At 31.3% G+C, this 20720-nt stretch overlaps 1 protein-coding gene across 1 annotated transcript in view; it reads left to right on the forward strand.

The window, feature by feature from the left end:
* Window positions 1-4503: 4503 nt before the first annotated feature.
* The window catches only part of LOC133332356 (sodium/potassium-transporting ATPase subunit beta-2), a 37368-nt gene continuing 21151 nt past the window's right edge, over window positions 4504-20720 (forward strand). Inside the window, exon 1 of the mRNA XM_061540753.1 lies at window positions 4504-4661. Coding sequence (XP_061396737.1) covers window positions 4532-4661 — 130 coding nt within the window. The 5' untranslated portion in view covers window positions 4504-4531. The remainder of the gene's footprint in view (window positions 4662-20720) is intronic.

The raw sequence follows: 20720 nt of genomic DNA on the forward strand, positions 1-20720 counted from the left end.
CAGACAAATTCATGTTAGTTAACTTTCACACTTTTTCAATAGAAACATTCAATTCAGCCACATTTTTTCGCCGAAAACCTAAATTCAGCTAACTTTTTTTACAGAAGAAATCAATTTACTTAACATTTGTACAGAAAAAACTCAATTCAGCAAACTTTTCCGATGGAAAAATTCAAAAAAATCGCAATTCAGCTAACATTTTGTACTGAAACATTGCATTTAAATAAATTTTTCCATAGAAAACAAAATTCAGCTAACTTTTTATGTTGAAGAATCCAATCACCTAACTTTTTCTAAGGAAAAATTCAATTCAGCTAACTTTTTCTGATGAAAAACTCAATCAAGTAAACTTTTCGAATAGAAATCACCAATTTAGCGTATAGAAAATGTTTAAGGCTTGAATGTTTTTTAAATAGAATTTGGTTTGAAGTAGGAATTTAAAAATATTAGTTTACAATATTAAAAAATTAGTATATGGAAAATATTAGTATATATTAGTTTGTTATGAAAAATATTGTGAAAGACAGCAGTCAGTCGATTACTTCAATTATATGCAGTTATTTTCCTATGACATTTTTATTTTGAAACTCGTCCATATGATTATTTATTTTTAAATTTTATTTTTTTTTAACTTTGTTAAAAATTTTTGAAATTAAAATGTTTTTGTAAGTTTTTTTAATAACAAATCCTACTAAGACTAATTTACTGCCAATTTGTTTTATGTAAAGCCTATTCGAATTTTAATTCCAAAAAATATTTCCTACAAAATTGTTATTCAATCCAATCATGGCTACGAATAGAAAAGAAAATCCATACTCCCTGAGGTCATTTGGCGACAAATGAAATTCCCACAAAAACATACATTCGGAAAAAACGGCTTTAGACAATTCACAGTCGTTAATACAAAAAACAGCAAACGAAAGAATGCTCAGAGAGGAAATAGTAATCAAGAAATACTGAAAAAGTGGAAATTTGAGAAAAGAAAAAGGAAAGAAATGAAAAAATTACTTTTATATGAACAATAATATTTTTCAATGTTCAATTAGTTTTGTATAGAATTTTATATAATGTTAGTATTTCGAAAAAGAAACATTTTTTTTCTATAGAAAGAAAAAAATATTGTTATTACATTAAAAGAAACAAAGGGCCTGAAATACAAAAGTCTGGGTTGAGAGTGGGAGAGCTAAGTTAGTGACACATATCCGAAACGAAAAAGCGCCATCCCCTCCCCCACTTGAAATAATAAAATAACAACAACAACACACAATGATAAAGGACTTTGTTACAGATACCAATAGAGAAATGTTGCTACAAAAAGGAAACCATAAAATAAATGGAAATGTCACAAAAGAAAATTATGAAAAACATACAGACAAAAAATAACACACACACAAAACTCACTCACGCAGGAAAGAGAGAAAGACAGAGGGAAAATGACATACTATCTCTCTCTTTGCTACATATTACTTGCTCAAATTATCACAGAGTTTGGGGTTTCTCTCACACACTCTTTCTCTCTCTCTTGTGGAGATATGAAAGCTTTAGTACAAATACATCACTGTGGGAACAAAGAGAGAGTGAGTGAGAGAAAGTGTGAGCATAAGAGCGTGCTTTATTTAGTACACCACCACCATTAAGGAGCGAGCCCCAAAAATATTTTCTGCTGCCTTCTGTTGTTCAACCAAAACTTAGTTCAAACGTTCGTTCGGTTGGTCGGCGGTCGGTCTTTCAAAACGGAATCGAAGAAGAGAACGTCGTCGTCGCTGTCGTTGTATACTTGACTTAAAAAAAAGAACTTTTTTCTTTTTGGTTTGTGCGCTCGGTTACATAACACAGTTCTGTAGGCCAAATGTTGGGACAAATTTTATAAAAGTAAAGAAAAAATCCATTGAAAATTTATTAAAATACAATAAAACAAATAAACTCAAACAATTAAATAAAACTGTAATGAACTCCAGCAAATAAATTGTGAATTTATAAAAGTTGAAAAAAAAAACTGTTATAAAAAGACTTTAAAACGACTAACTTAAAGTGAAGAAACAAATTAAATAATTGAAAAAAAAACTGTGAAAAATTATATAAAAACTGAATGAAAGACTTTTTGAGTTAATAAAACAAAAAAACGAAAAATAATATATATTAGCAGATGTTCTCATAATATCTATACCTTAACTATTTGATTTGCCCTCTAAAACCCTCGCCCCTTTTTCCTTATACCCTTCATATATATATATGTATATATTTTTTTTGTTCTCCCTAACCTTAACAGATGGATTGTAAATGTTGCGGAAATAAGAAGTATATTTTTTATCTTAAAAATTTTTTCGTCATAATTTCGGAAAAGGACATTTTGAAAATATGTTATCTAAATAATGGATATAGAAACCATCCTCCTGCCAACAAATTTTATAACATAAAACCTCAAGCTGTTAAATAATATGCATAACAATATAATATTGCCTCGCCCCGACATTTAAAGACATATAATTATTTACAGCCTGAAAGTATACCTTACTTGATTACAATAGCAGTTCCCCTCGGGTTATGCTACACGGATTTGCTTTTACAATAGTAATTCCTCAGCGCTGCCTTACAAAAAACCGATTCATTTTTATATATATTTTTATTTATTGCTGAGGCTGGCACTTATGGAACTCAAACAAAACTAAACTTTTTTGCAATAAGAAAACAATCTAAGAGTTTTTTTTTCGTTGGAAAAATATAGTGCTAAAATATACTTATTCCTTGGCGATATATCGATAATACTGGTAGCCAATTAGAGTTCTGATATCTTTTATTCAAAAACAAATAAATTCACTCGAATGCATAGACTATTTTGGATGTTGTGATCTCATGAATTTGCTTATTATTGTCTGGACTATTATCTAAGGTATTCTTCTTTTGCAATCAATTTATTTCGTGCAGTTATCTCAACTGCACCAAGAGTTATGATCTGAAGAAATCGATTACCGAAGATATACTAAAAGTTGGATACTTTAGGTTACTGGTATTTTTTCGAATATATCCGAAATTTTATGAATGAGATCAAAACATTATTGATTTGATAAGCAGTTTAGGCATTATTCTTTCGAAATCCACTTAATTCGAGAAGTTATCCCAACTGAGCTCAATGTTACGACTTGTAGAAATCGATTACCGAAGAAATACCAAAAGATGGAAATTTAGGGTTAGTGGAATTTTATCCGAATATCTCCGATATTTGGTGAGGGACATCTACATATAATTGTCTAGATAATCAGCTAAGGCATTCGTCTTTCCAAATCAAGTTATTTCGAGAAGTTATCTCAACTACAATCAAAGTTATGACTTCTCAAAATTGATACTAAAAATTTAAATTTTTTTGGGTTTATTGTAATTTTTACAGATATTTCCGATATTTGATTAGGGCCATCAATATATTATTGCCTGGATTATTAGCCAAGGTATTCTTCTTTCAAAATCAAGTTATTTCGAGAAGTTATCCCAACTGCGCTCAATGTTATGACCTCTAGAAATCGATTACCGAAGAAATACCAAAAGTTGGAAATTTTGGGTTAGTTGAATTTTTTCCGAATATCTTTGATATTTGGTGAGGGACATCTACTTATAATTATCCAGATAATCAGCTAAGGCATTCTTCTTTCCAAATCAAGATATTTCGAGAAGTTTTCTCGACTACATTCAAAGTTTAAGTTTGTTTACCATATAAATACTAAAAATGTAAAAAATTTTGGGTTAGTTGTAATTTTTACAGATATTTCCGATTAGATATTATATCAGAATCAGATATGCACCGCCTGATTTCAGCCTGAAAATATGCAGCAGCTGTTTTCTATACAACTCATCGGGATGTATTTGTATTTTCTGTGCAACTTTACAAGCCAAGTGTTAAATACAATATTTTATCAAACTCTTTTCCAAATTTTCCTCATTTCTCCCTCATTTTTTATATTCTAACCTCTTGCTAATTCGCATTCCTTCACTTTCCTTTTAACTTTTAGGTGTCATCATTAGACTCAACCAATAAAAAAATTACAAAAAAAAAAGTATTAAAATAAAACGACGGAACGCACCATAGGACAAAAAGTGTAAAAAAACAACACACAGCATTTTCACAAAATATCGCCCAACGTCAACTACTCGAAGTCCTAAACATCTCGACAAGCCCCCCTTACAACAACAGCAAGCAAGCAAACAACAAGAGCTGTCAACATGTTTTTGCAACACCACAGTTGATTATGATATTTAAAAGGACATTGCAGCATCAGCAACAACAACAAAAACCGCAACAATATTATTATTCAATAATTAATTGTTATACGAATATTTAAGATTTAAAATTAAAAACAAAAAAAAAAAACATCATAACCACAAAAAAACTAAACCTTCCACAAAAAAAATTAAATAAATAACGATTTTTTGTAAATCAAACAACAACAAGAAAAACTTTCAACGCATCTTTAACAACAAAAAGTTAATTTAAAACTCCTCCCTGTAAACACCAACCAACACACACAAACAAATCGCAAAAATGGCCGATAAAAAGATTGCTGAACAATATTATGCGCCACCACCCAAAATGGGCAAATGGGAAGGCTTCAAGAAATTTCTGTGGAACAGTGATACTAGCCAATGTCTGGGCCGAACAGGTGGCAGTTGGGGTAAGTGCAAATATGCATTTAAATTTAATTATAAAAATCTTATATACATTTATTTTGTTAACATTTTAAATAAAATTAAGAATTTGTAAAACGTAACTGAATGTATAAAACGAAACGCCGAAAAAAAAACGATTTAAATATTTAATTTTTTATTACAAAATATTTGGACATATACACAAAATTCTGTTCCAGAACCTGCAAGAATCTTCTAATTTTCAAATGTTTCGTAACTTTTTACTCCAATATCGTTTCTGATATTTGTAAAGTTTTACTACAGAAATTTAATAGGACAAACATAATTTTACTTCAAGGTTCTTCCCAACGAAACTAATAGTATTTTACATTGGATTGGATTTTGTAAATCTAGTGGGTTTAAATTGTCAATTACATTGCATATATGTCAAATAAATCCTCATGAAGTAGGTTAACTCGGTAAAAAGTTATAATGCACACTTCCGTTAAAAGTGAATTTGGGTATATGATTTTAAATCGACTAGATTAATGAAATCCTGAAATGCACACTAATCGTTTACACATACCTTGAGTTTATGTAAATAACAGTCATCTTCCCGGTATAGCAGTGACAAATTCCACTTTACTCCATACCCTTATATATGGCAAAATAAATAGATAGCACAGCTGACTATCCGATTAACTGTCAAAGTGCATAGTTTCTGACCTTATTAATAGATCTTGATCATACCCTTATCTAACACAAACAGACTAGTCCCTAACTGGTCCCATAAGAACTAGTTCAGTACCGATTATATGATTCCAAACACTATTTTATACATTTGAATTCTTTTTTTTTTATAAATATAAATAAATAATATTTCCAAAACTTCTTTCACAAGCAGTCGAAATTAAAAATAAATATTTTTATTTTTTATATTGAAAATAAACATTTCAATTCATTCACCACATTATTTGTTTACTTTGCTCAATATTGGGAAAAAAATCTATAAATATATATTTATTTACAATTTTGATCGCAAACAAATGACTGAGCTTTGTCTGGAAAATACAAAATAAATTACGAACAAGATAAGCAAATTAATAAAATTATCAACACAATGTGAAAAGTTCCCAGGAAAGCGTAAATAAATGCCTGGGATAACTGATAAGCCATCGAATTGAAAGCGAACAAAAAATAAACTTTGTTTTAATGAATGAATTAATGATGCACACAATTACTCATTAAACCATAGCGAAGCATTCACAAGTACTATTGAATTAGTAATAATAATAAAAAACAAATGGAAATATAAATTGTGTTTTGTGTGTGTCACAGCCACCTGGAAAGAAGAACTAGTTCGCATTGAACCAAGTTCTTCTTTTACACGGAGATCAATGCCTATTAATTAAGTCATTCAGGGAGACCAGCTGGATATCAGCTGTTTCTCAAGTTTGCTGTCAAAATCCATTACTGTGAATTGACTTCCTTTATGAAAACGCAAACAAAAGTCCAAATGTTTGACATTAGACTTGAGAACAGCTGACTTTGGCTAACTGACTTATTAATAGATCTTGACAGGCGGGCGTTATTGGATGTACTTGACACTCTCTACATTACCCGATGTTGAGGTGCTGCTTGAAAAAAAAACTGGAATAAAACAGATTCTTTTCGCTCCTATGCGATCTTATCAATAAGTCTTAGCTTCTAAGTACAGTATCGGACAAAACAATATAAAAGTTAGTTCAAATAAAAGTTAAGGGATATTTAAATTCAAAAATTTAGATTACTTATATTATAAAAGGATGCCCCTCTTATCTAAACCAAGTTTTTACTAATTTCGGGGTTTATTACGTATCACGGTGTGCTGCCTTGTTCAATAGCTCAATTCCTTTGAATATATGCCAAGTAAATCCTCATAATGCAGGTTAACCCGGTAACAAGTTCTTATGTAAATGCAATTTTAATGAACTAAAAATAACGACTTTGTAAGACCAACTTCAATCGCTCTTTCCAGAGAATCGTTCATTTGAACTAGTTCGTTCGTAAACAGTACAACTCCACATTGTTTTGTGGAATCAACGGCAGTTTCCTATTAAAATACGAAAGAGATCGAATGAAGAATATGGGTATAAAGGAACGAGTCCAGAAAAAAAGAGTTCGAAAAGTAATGAAATCAAAAAAGGAACGTGGTCAGAAAAAGGAACTATATTAATTAAAGAGCTGGAACTAGTTCCGAACGTTCCTTTCTGGGAACTAGTTAGTTCCGGAACTATCCAGCTCTAATAAACTGCTCAAGGATGTTTTTATAGGTCAGGCATGTCACTAGCAATAATATTGAATTTTGTTTCATCAATGAGGATAAAGTTTTTCCATTGCTTCAGTGTTCCTATTGATCACGCTTAGATATGAGAGACTTCTTAGCTGACATATAAACCAGTGGTGGACATAACTATGTGAGAGTAAATGTAGGTGAGCGTAACTGAGGATTCATCACCAAAAATGACTGAGGAAAAGTGAATAAATGAAACTGCATTTTTTAACATTTACGCTAACGTATGATTTTGGGAAGCTTTGAGCATCAATGATATAAGCTAATAAATAGGGATAAGTAAGTCGAATTTCGACTAATCGACGCTTTGTATTGATCGGCTTTTGATCTTTGTAGTAGTCATATAGTCGACTTTTAAAGGTCGACTTGACTTATTATCACAAACCCCAATTGTCCAAAAATTACACATTCCAGAAGTTAATTTCATTTATTGACAGCAATTCATGTAAAAAATAAAATTTTAGTCGACTTTAAATTTAGTCGGTAAAAATTGAGAAATCTACTTTTTAGTCAACGGCTGGAATCGAAATGTCTAAAAATCGATTTTTTGGATATAGACAAAAATGTTTGGATATATTTTTTGGATATAGACAAAAATTTTCGCTGGTATATGTATCTCTAGTTCCAATTGATTATTGGGAGACTTCTTGGTTGACCGATAAGCTAACAAATCAGCATCGATAAGACGTCGAGAAACAGTTCTAGTGCTTACCAGAATATATAATTATTGTACCAATGGTGCAACAAATTTGAATCGTTCTTACAATTAACGCATCGGTTCATTTGTCATTTCTCGTGGCTGCTGATACATAAATTGTAAGTATTCAAATTTCTTTGTAGGATGGTAATAATAGGTCGATTCCCGTACTATACTGCAAAAACAGTACTTATACATTTTATTAAGTTGTTACTGACGTAATAAGAAACCTAAACTCACAAAACCAAGTTTAAATGTATGGCAAAAGTTTTGTCCGATGCTGTAGATCTCAGACAATAGGACTTTCTACAAAGTAATCAAACAAAAATAGTTGAAAATATTTTGACCCATAATACATTCAATATCATTTGTTTATAATTTTATACAAGCTACATACAAAGTAAAACAAATATACAGTGAGTTACAGTCAAAATTATCCACTTGGCAATTGTAATTTCAGCCTCACAGTGAAAAATATCCAAGATAATTTTTTTACAAATCGATTATTTTGGATGGTTGATACTAAATATGATATCCCTTCTTATGTTTTATAGCTTTCAACCTTGCCGACATAGATTTTACCAAGTTTTCTGTGTAAGATGTCTGAATTTTTCCCCATTCACTTGTAAATCATTTCTCAGACTTGGTATGCTTGAATTATTATGGCTTCTAATATATTTCTCCAAAATACTCCATAAATTCTCTATACGATTCAAATCCGGGGACTGAGGATGTATATGAGGTATATAGAATTTTAGTCTTTGTTTTACTTTTGGCATTTAACATTTTCTTTTGTCTTCATTACTGTATGACCTCACCAAAAAACTAGATATTTTGTGTATTCCGCATAGGAAATATTGGAAATTACTGTAATTACGAAACAAGTGAACATCAATCGGCACAGCCTTCCCACTCCTGCCATATACCCAACTACTTTGTTTCTATTTTATTATTCCCTTTTGTTTTCTTTCACATTCCTCCCCCCGTTAAATGGTGGTATTAAAATTGTAGATTTTCTACCATTCTCGTTGATTGTCCTTGTCGATTGGCGCCGAATATATCACCTCAAACCATTGAAAAAAAAGAAGAAAAATAAAACACTTTGTATGACTAATCATCAAAGTTGTTGTCATGGCGTGTTTGTCTGTCGTCATGTCGTGTTCGAGGGCAATCAGTGGCAAATGCTTAACATATTATAGTCATTGGAATATTCTGATGTTGTTGTTGTTTTTTATTTACTCAATATATCAATAGGTTCATAAAAAATGTCGGTTCGAGGGTGGGTATTCAAAAGGCTTTTAGTAGGGTAGCTTGATTAAAGTGTTGTACCGCCTCTCCTCCTTTAATGGCAACAGACAATAAAAATGATAACTACTGTTTTTTCGGGGTTGGAGTTGGGGGTGGTTAAAAATTCAGCTTAATATCGTCATTAGCGCCAAGAATAGCTGACGTAAAGTTGGAAAAATACAGAAAAGAAATTAGTTTTTGGTTTCCATGAAAAACAGAAAATATAATAATGATGTTTGTAATGTATTAAATAAACTATGGAAATGTGACACTTGTAATACCCCCAACCCTCGATTACTCACACATTTCGATTTGTGACATTTGTAATACCCTAACCACTACTCTTTACAATTTTTTAACGATTTATAAACATTTAATTTATTTTTAAAGCAAAAATAAATAATTTCCTCTTTCAATCAAAAAAGCACAGAAAACATGCACGCAATTTCGGAACCAACAACCGTCCAAGCGTCGAATCCCACCCACTTCATCCATATATATTTTTTTATTGTGTGGGCTATATCATTAATTTTTTGTTTTTTTATTATTTACAGATGATTTACAATTTTGCATTTGTGGCTTTCAAGCACTGACATACTTAAATACAAAACGTGATTTTTGCTGAAAATTGTATATTTTCTAGTAGTTGTTTTTTAAGTAAATTATTTAAATAACTGAAATGGACATTTAGAATTTTTAGCCATAAAATATTGTGGTTCAGTAGTCCACAGTAATAGAAAAAAATTAAAAATGAAACAAAATATTTAAACGGTTTCAGAATTTCTAAAAATCACATGCCAATTCAGGCACGTGGTGTAATAAATTACGGAATACCGTGTCAAATAACAATGTGTCCCATTCTTTTAAATCAGCCGCACCTGCCGACCAAGGCTGTCAGATGCCCATAACCGTATTACGGAGGCTTAGTAAGGGAATACGGTTATGCAGTCAGATTCAAAAGAAAGTGTACACCAACTAATGCAAAAATTACAACATCGTAGAGTTCAACAAAATATTCGAAGGCAGTTCGGAAAGTTCTTTGCCTAGCACAAAAAGCTCGGTATAAACAGAAAAATGTTATGTGTTTTGGAAACTTCCATCTCTGTTATGAACACATGTTAATTTTTTTCCGATCTGGCAACTCCTTCATATAGAAACAGGAGTTCAAAAAAGACGCATCCGCAATTTTTTACAATGGAGAAATGCGTGATTGTAAAAAAAATTGCGGATGCGTCTTTTTTGAACACCTGTTTTTATATGAAGAAGTTGCCAGATCGAAACAAAATTTAACATGTGTTCATAACAGAAATGGAAGTTTTTAAGATACTTAACTTTTTTTCTGTTTATACCGCACTTTTTGTGCTATGCTAAACACTTTCCGAACTGCCATCGTATATTTTTTGAACTCTACGAAGTTGTAATTTTCGATTTGCACGAAATTTGGCATAGCGTGCTTAATAAAGTCTAGAATGATATGTGTTAGGTTACGTGAAAATCGGTTCAGATTTATATATAGCTGCTATATATATTTTCGTCCGATTTAATGTAAATGGTGTGTCAAAGTCCCTATATATCTTTCGATTTGCATAAAATTTGGCATATCGTACAGTTTCGTCCAGTTTTATGTAAATAGAATGATGAGTGCTAAGTTTCGTGAAAATCGGTACAGTTTTAGATTTACCTCCCCTATATTTTCTTCTGATATTAATGTTTCTTCGAGAAAACATTGACATGAAATTGTTAGCATACATATATACAATACACCCAAAGTGGTAAAGGGTATCATATAGACGGCCCAGACCGACTTCACTACTTTTTTTAAAAAATCCAGTCCTTTATTGGATCTTTGAAAAATATTTTTAAAAAATCCACGCCTCGTTGAAATTTTAAACCAGTAAGCGGAGAAGTATAGTCGGGCGACCATACGATACTACCAACTACCACGAAACTCTAACTTTCTGCGGATATTTATTTCGAGCCTGGAATTTCGTGATATTTGTACCATATTGCGCGATTAGAGGTCAACAAAACCTCTTCCTTACCCTGACATATTTTCTGAATATTATTAATATTTAGTACAGCCCTTCAAATTACTTGTCCAGATTCCCTTCACTGTGGGTTGTGTGGTGATGTTCGGCTTTTAATTGTGGACTATAAATCGACTCGAAAAAATACAAAAAATTATGTTTTTGGTCCACTTCATCCTAAAATTATTATCTGAACATAACCGAAAATTATAAGCGTTGTCCTTGACCATAGAACACAAATTTTGTAATTTTTTACACAAAAGTCAGGGTCCATTTGACCCGCTAAATATTGTCCGATCTTTATCAAAACAGTCGTGCTTATTCTTTGGCCCGACCCCCTTCTCCATGTAAAAATTCACGATGTTCGGGCCATAATTGCGGCCTCTGGAGCGACAAAAAAAGTTTTTGGTCCTTTTCATTCCCTAAATATTCACCGATCTTTACCAAAAACAATAAGGGACTTCATTGGTCAGAGCCAACCCTACATACAAAATTTCGTGAAGATTGGTCGTGAAGATTTGGTCGTTGAAAAATATTGTAAAAAAATCCCCGCCTCTATTGGGTCGCTGAAAAATATTTTTAAAAAATTTACGCCTCTATTAGGTCTTTGAAAAATAACAAATCCATGCCTCTATTGGGTTGTTGAAAAACATTTAAAAATTAGTAAATATTCAACATAACTGCCTAACATAATTATGTCAGCTCCTGAATCCTTGATTTTTTAAATTTATAATAAATATTCCTATAATTGAAAACAACAAATGTTATTATGCATTTTTTACCTCATGGAGAACATTTACTAACAAAATTATGAAAATATTGATTGAAAAATTGCCACAGAAACTATGATGGCACTGAAATGACAGCTAACAAATCCACGTCATTTCATTTTAGTACTAGTCTAAACCGCTCCGATTTGATATCACGATAGTCTAGGTATTTCGTGTTTTAATAAAATAATATTCCCCACAAAAGAAGCATTGACAATTTTTAACAACTTTTGAAAAGCATAATAAATATATGAAAAGAACATCGCCATCAGAAATATGCCAGCAACAGAAAATCCAAAAAAGAATGACGAGATCAAAATACCCACCCCACAATTTTCATTCTTTAAGTTCTTTTTCGATTCTCTTGTAGCAGTAGCATTGTTTTGATGTATGTATATTTAAGAGTAAATCAAACAAATATATTTGTTTACATACAAAAAAATAAATAAAATAAACGGCCATATCAATGCGATATTCAAGACTCGATATCTTCATTTCATTCCATTTTTTCTTTTCACTTTATTTATATTGAGCCTAATGAAGACTTTATGAAAATTGATGACGTTCGACACAATCGCAATACGAAAGAAGAAGAAGATTTATACACAACAACAACAATAACAAATTTGAAATCAGACGCCAAGCAATTTATTTGTGCAGAAGAAAGTATATATGTTTGTGGATATATGTATGTATAAACAATATCAAAAATTCACATAAATGTGGGGACTATGAAATATGAATTTTTGTTTTGGTATATTTATAGTTGATTTTGAAAACTCGTTATTTGTTTGTAAAGGAAAATTAATTATATTTATACAGCTGGAAATGTGATGCTAGCACAAATACACGACAATGGACAAATAAATAAAGCGTTATTTTATCCCTTTTAATGGTTAAAAATTTCATTGGCGTCAAGGGAGAATTTTTATCCTCGTGCGGTAAAAGGCACTATAACTAATTCTACTATAGAGTCACTGAACTTTTAGAAAAAAAACAAAATGTTAAATGAACATTTGTTTTGAATTAATATTTTTTTTAAATAAATTTACAATGCATTTTATTATGCATTTAACTACACATTGTTGTTGACAACTAAAAAACCAAAACATTTTAAATTACCCCCTCATAATAATTACTGTCACAATAATTTATGGCTCTTTTGTCTATAAACTATTTTTCCTTCTTGGAAAAGAGACAACAACAAAAAATAATTAATTATTGTCTGTTAATATGTAAAACAACAATAACAAAATAAATAAAATCACACAAATCTTCCACTGATTTTAATCTCATTACAAAAAAGCCCCGAGATTTTCTTAAGAAATTTATATTCTTCAAGATAAAAATTACTTTTGACATGCCAATATTTTTTTTGTTTTGCTATGGAAATCGCTCATGAAAATCAATAGATATGTACGGTATTGAAAATGTTAATAAACATTGCTTAAGCATTTTGTGAAGCTTTTCAATTTAATTGTCAATAAATCAATACATGCATGTGTACATGTCACACAGTGTATCGAACGCCCCAATACAATTCTTCTGGAAGCTGAAGTGAATATTTCAAGAGTAGAAGGCGAAGACGACGATGACAAAGACGAACGCGATAAAGGTCGTTATAGTCAATAATTGTTAATAATTGATATGTTAAAATCGTTGTTATGAAAAAAAACGACAACAATAATACTAATAATTATAACTGACAACAATGACATATGTACATACACATTTTCAATGGATATGTTAGTAATGATTTTTATCAAAAAATAATGTTTAATTAGTTTAACGATAGGTACATCGTATCTATATGTTAGAAGTAGTATAAATATATACTATTCTAAAAAAACAGAACCTCATATTTGTAGCCTCCATAAAGGCGCTTTTAGACTACAGCTATTCAAAATAAACTACTCATATATTCAAAGGAATTAACAATTAAACCTACTGGGTTAACAAAATCCAGTACAATGTAAACTTACTATAAATCGTGACAATTTCAAATACAACCCTGTTTTTAACCAAAAAATAATTGTTTCTCCTTGACAACGTTACCTAAAATCCAACGAGGCGTACAAAAATATTCAATTTCGAAATTTCGTCGAAATGTTTTGTATGGCCGTATTACTCAAATACGTCGAGTCCATATCTCTTAGCGAACTAAATCGAGGATTAACTTGAAAATTTCTAAAATGTGTCCAATTATTTTATTATTTCATTGAAAAATTCATATTTTCTATATATTTTGTTTCTTTTCAAGAAAAAACAAATTACGTTCTGTCATAGTTTGAATTTGATCCGTACGTCGACGTATTTCGGTAAATACATGTGTTCTACTTTTGGGGTGAATAACTTCGAACGAGCTAGTTGAATTTTCGGTAGGGCTGTAAAATTAAATTGTTTTCAAAATAACTACCTAACAAAAATATGAAATATTGGTATTTTTAAATTTATAATAAATGTTACTATAATTTATAATAACAAATATATTTATACATTTCTGACCTAATGCCTATCAAAATTATAAAAATATTTATTGAAAATTATTGGTCTGTTCCAGTACTTTTTTAATAGTAAATCTAGTAAAAGGGAGACATTTCAAAATCACTCTCAGAGTATAAAATAATTTGAAAAGTTCGGAAACGCAAATCTAGTAAATATGCCAAAATTAGATGGCAATACTTCAAATCAACATAACAGCAAATCAGAAGTTGGCATTCCTGTTTACTATTTTTACTCGGACAAATTTTTCGAGTAAAAAGTTTACAAAGAGAACGCCATTTTGTTTTGTGTTCTCTTAAATTTGGTTCAATGTTTTACTAGTTTCGTGGGTTCAGGAACGCAAAACTTGTAAAAATAGTGGATTCTTTTAGGTTCTGGAACGGAACTTATATGTCATAGAAGTTATGAAAGCAATGAAATGTGTATGTATTCGTAAACAAATAACAGCTGACAAATCCATTTCATTTGAATAGTGTAAACTACTAGGATTCTAGATCTGGATTTACAAATCAAGTAGATTTAGAAGGCCTAGTCTAAACGCGCATCGAGATAATTTCAATTACGACCCTGCTTTTGCACTAAAAATATATAAAGACTTATCCTTGATGTATGCTACAAAATACGTTACAATTCAAAATAAATGATCAAAAGTCTGGTGGCTGATGAAAAATTAAGACTTACTGTTCTCAAAACAGCAACTGTGTTTATGAATTGTTGACCTAATAAGGAGCAATCCCTATTCGAATTATAAAAATATTTATTGAGAAACTGCCACAGAAATTATGAAACCAGTGAAATGTGTATGTATACCTAAACAAATAACAGGTGGCAAATCAATTTTATACAGTTTAAACTAGTCTAAAGTGTTATGATTTGATACTTCGATTAACTAATCGAGTCAATTTAGAAGGCATAATCTAAACGCGCCTTATTATCCAAAATAGAAAGATCTCTGTTGTTATTATTGTGTTCACATTTATGTCAATAAAACAAAATCATTGTCAGGTTTTAAGAAACGTTGATCTAAAGGATTTAATGAACCCTCATGTTAAGGCCTATTAATAAGGTCATCAAGAGAGATCAGCTGCTTCTCAAGTTTGCTTTCAAAATCCATTATTATGAATTGACTTCCGTTATGAAAACATAAACAAACGCCAAATTTGTGACATTAGGCATGAGAAAAGACGATTGGCTTTCACTTGCTGGATGAGCTTATTAATAGATCATGATTTAGATCTATATGATAATAGCGATCTCTTTATCACTTTAGGTCGAACAAATGCTATTTTGATAAATTGGATTCCGTCCAAATACAATATTTTCTCTTTGTTCTTAGAGATTTACGATGGAATGCAGATTTAGCTCTGCCGTCTTATAAAAATCATTAGAAAAAATAGACTATTCGTGGATCTGGATGTTATTGTTTTATGACATATTGGCATAAATATTTTAACGATCCCTATGTGACCAAGCTTTACTTTGGCAACCTAGTTCGAACTAAATTAGAATATTGTTGATAGATTTGGATCCATTTCTCTAATTCTGAATCCTGAATCTGATAAATTTGAATCCGTCTTATGTTTATTAGTATTCCATGATCTACTAAATCATATTCTGTCAATAAGGTCAATAACGCATTCATTTGTACCGGTACCTTTCTAGAAATCGTACTGATGTTCAAAAATGAAACTATTTTCAGACCATAGTAGCATCTGTTGACCAACACTATCATTCTCCGAATTTCAAAACTGATATCATTAGTTTTATTTATGGGGTTACCAAGGTGTATAAAATTACTGACAATATCAAAGCTGTAGTTTTCAACAGTCCTCACTATCTCAGTCCCGCTCGCAATGCTCGGCCCAATGAAGTATTGATACAAAATTGTAGAAACATCCAAAACGCATTTGATAGGTACAACATGAAAAATTGATGAGTTCATTGAGGAATATTGGAGTCGAAGAGAATAAATTAGATTAATAAGCCGATGTTTTCCTATCTTCACATCCCTACAACACCAGGGAATTATACCAGCAAGCTGAGTTACCACGTGTTTACAATAGTCTAGTTTAGATTGACAGAAGTTGGTACGACATTTTAGGAGACTTTTTTCTTTTCCCCATCTTCACTTCAAAATCGGGTAAGTCTCATGTTTTCTGACATTTACCATGAAGCTTATTTATAGATTTCATTCTTCAATTATGTAATTTATGATTTCTTTACTAACATTTTCAACTTTGAACGGGCATATTGCTGTGACACTACGACAAAAAAAAAACGAAAGCAGGAAAATCCTACAAAGTCAGCCAGTTTATATTTATTTTCAGCTATAAATAAAATATTACATACATTCCTAGTATATATAAATATATATGTATATAGACAAAAAGGCAAAAGCTTCCTCTGGCAACACAAGCCAAGGCATTCAATTTCAATGTAATTTTCTTTTTTTTCTGTCGCTCAAGCCAATAACAAAAAGAAATTTGCTTTTGTTGCTATTGTAGTTTTGCTTTCTTATTCTTATGAAAAAATGATATGATATGCATGCTGGACACTTTGCTTGTGGCTGGCCGGTCTTCTTATACACTGGCAATTCAAAATGTCAAGTACACATTTGGATGCACAAGGCCCTACCGCCCTCCTCGTCCAGCCACCTTTAGAAAAAAGTCGATATGTAAAAAAAAGAAAAGCCAAATGGAACAAATAGTACAATTATATAATTGATGACGATAGCAGAAAAAACTGCAACTGAGCACCCAACCCCACCTCCCAGCAACAACATCAAAGCCCCATTATTGTCTTATGGCCAACCATTCGAAAACACTTACTCATTCACTTTCAGTATGTAATTGAAACGTATTTTTGATGGTTTTTTTGCCAACAATAATTATGCATTGAGATTTTTAGGGAGGTAAAGCATATGGCTACTATGAAATTGTTATTGCAAAGCATTGGTTTAAAAATAGGAACTAATAGTACGTTTACATTATACTGGATTAAGTAAACCCAGTGGGTTTAAATTGTCAATTCCATTGCTTATATGTCAAATAAATCTACATAGGGAGGGTTAACCATGCAAAAAGTTTCAATGCAAATGCCGCTTAAAAGACCTAACCTCTCAATCGATTAGTTTAGGAAAGAATCAAAATAGGATAGAATTTATACTAATTTGGATTTCCTTCTTAATTTTTGTATTTGGTCCTTCGATCAAAAAGACATCTTAGATTTCTTGGATTTATAGCCATTTGACAATTCCAAAACTGAAATTTCTGAATTTGCTTTTCAATATTGTCTCTTATCTCTCTTGTTGTCAGCTATCAATTATATCAAGTCTGAGTATCTTTGGAAATTCTCAAGTACGCAATTCAAGTTGAAGACAAAAAAATATCCGACACTCCAGACTTACCTGAAGAGCACTTTGAGATGTAGGTTGACATTGGACTACCATTTTTATGATACTTGTATGTACTTAAAAAGTATTGCAAATTATTACATCAAAAAATATGTCAGGGGAAGTAATATTTCATCGGTTAGAACTTTTTAAAACCTAAAAGTGATATAACATGACAGACAATAAAGTGAATGTCGAAATGAAGGTTAATTAGCCACCATAAGTTGAGTACGGGCAGAATATTTTTAAGGAACTTCACGGCAAAAAACTCCATAATTTCTAATAGTTAACTAATCGCTGAATACCTATTATGTTCGTGTCATAATCTTATAACCAGACCAGCAGCATCTGGAACATGCATAGATTGTGTGTACAATAATATGCTAAATACAATTTTAACCAGCTCTATAGAAACGTCAATACCTGATTACAATCTTATGGTTGTTAGTCTTGATTTAAATTATGGAAGAGATGAAATTGTGTCGAAAATATAGGTTTAATAATAAAAAGCTAGGTGTATATTTTAATAGATATTTATGTCCATCTGATGAAAAACTAAACTTATAAAATGTTATTAAATGCTCTATTGCCGGCTTAAAGACTTTGTAAATCCACCAGCAAAAATGTTGTAGATGTAAGGAAATAATCAGAAGTTGCACGACGGAAAATATAAAACATTAAAAAGCGACGTATCGCTATAGGGATGACAATTATAGTATAGTTCCATATCATATTAGGTTGAGGAAATATAAATCAATTATATTTTCGGCAGGTGGCTGTACTGGTAGATTTCTTGTAAAGTTTTGATCAAACAATTTCTGATTTATGCTCATTGGAAGGGTGACATTTCGCAGTAAAAAAATTATTTTGCTGGTTTTAACTTTGTTGCATTCAGTTATGAGTTACAGGGTGTTAAAAATGGACGTGAACAAAGAGACAATTTGGTACATTTTATAGTTTTTCTTTGACAAAGGCGAAAATGCAAGCCAAGCGGATAAAATTGTGAATAGTTTCGATACTGTAACGGCCAATTATGTCCAATTTTGGTTTCGAAGTTGACCGGCATGTTAGCACTCGTAACATCGCCCAGGAGCTAAAAATCGACCATAGTACTATTTTAAACCATTTAGAAACGGCCAGAATTGGCCAATAGGTATCGTGTCGTGTTCCACCAGGAGAACGCTAGGCCACATACATCTACAGTGACTCGCCAGAAACTTAGAGAGCTTTGTTGGGAAGTTTCAATGCATCCGCCATACAGCCCGGACTTGGCACGAAGCGATTATCATATTTTTCCTGCATTGCAAAATTTCTTTAATGACAAAAATTAGTATCTAAGGAGGATTGTGAAAATCGACTACTAGAGTTTTTTGCAAACAGAGAGCAGGATTTCTATGGTAGAGGCATTATGAAGTTACAAAACACGTCATACAACAAAACGGTGCATATTTGCCCAAATCGGACATTCTGAAGCATGTTAAATAAAGTCCTATAGTTCATATAAAAATAATGGATTTCTTTTTCCCCCAACTATATTATTGCCTAATTACAGTAGGTTCTTGTCATGTCAACCAACCAAAAAATATTAAACCATACATTTTCGGCAGGGTTTTCAAACAAAATTGAGGTTAGAAAATGGCCAAATAGTCTAAATTGTTTACAATTTTATAAATTTAATTAATTTGTATGCTATATAGGTGGGAAATTAGGAGATCTAATGAGAGCAGAGTGCAAGAAGCCATTCTGCTTTTAGCAAAGTATTTTGAAGCAAACTAGACCTTAACAAATTAGCTCTAGTTTAATACTTAATTTTTTCAGTAGCCAACAGAATGTTTACACTCTAAAACAAACAAATCACACATCTACTAACAACCTGACATGTTAATTTGTATCTCATTTTGGGTGTTTGAACTTAATGTTAATTATTAGTAAAAATATCCGATATCGGTCTAAAAACAAACCGAGCATTAAAAATAGAACAAACAAAAACTGAATGTGCTAATAAATTTCGTCTACATTTCACACCCATGACGTTCAAAACTAATAACTCACCCACAACATGTCATACACAGCAACACACACTTTTCAAAGACAATATCTAAAATAAGTAACAAATTGATTATGAATATATGATATTTTTAGTATTAAAATATCGACACAGTTCACGTGTGAACTTTCTAACACCTTTTTTTCGTACAGACGTCATAACTAAATTAACATTCTAGCGGCGAATATTGCAAATGTCAATTAGTAACAGCCAGGGTTTTTTTTCGTTTGGTTTCGTTCATTTCACAGTGCCGCACTAAAGTGCTCAAGTACTTGAGTTCATGTGAAGGTTATTGGTTGGTAACGATTGTCGGTGTTATGTAAATTGATTTGTAATAATAATTGGGCTCTGAAGGTTACAAATAGGTTATGAAATAATTAGACTAATTGTCAGAGTGATGGGAATCTAAATATTTTGTAATATATTACACTACAACACTACAACTTTTTACCAGGTTAACCTACCTAATGAAGATTTATTTGACATATATGCAATGTAATTGAAAAATCGACGAAGCTTCACTTTCAAAGAAATATTTAAAAAAGTCCGGCGCAGTAAACTATCTATTTCAGGTTTTATTATTCTTCATGAAGTAGGGCGTATGGTCGCACTTATTTCCATTTCCTGAATCACTTTGCTACAAAAAGTATATCCTTTCAAAGCAAACCAAATTTTGATATCTTTGATTTTGTCCCCATTTCTCTTTCTCAGCACCTGCCAATTTTTCATATTCTAAAGGATACTTATTTTTAACATTGAAAATTTCTCAAAAAATTGTCAATCGGTAGATTAAAAAGGCTACCCTTATTTTGTCTTCTGAAAAAGAAAACTGGCAACAAACACAAATCAATGACCGAAAATTATATTTTCCTCTTCTCTTTCTCCTCCTCCTTCCTTCCATCCCACTTTCATTACATTTCAAGGACATACATTTTGCTTGTATTTCCTACTTTCCTTATGATTAGGTAACATATGTTAGCCTTCACTATCAACACTAATACTGGCCAGAGTACTTGGCCAGCTTTAAGGAGGTCACAATGACATCATCAATGG

The sequence above is a fragment of the Musca vetustissima genome, unplaced genomic scaffold, assembly GCF_032173495.1.
Source record: "Musca vetustissima isolate MV318-11 ecotype Yass unplaced genomic scaffold, APGP_CSIRO_Mvet_v1 utg4395, whole genome shotgun sequence".
Lineage (NCBI taxonomy): Eukaryota > Metazoa > Arthropoda > Insecta > Diptera > Muscidae > Musca > Musca vetustissima.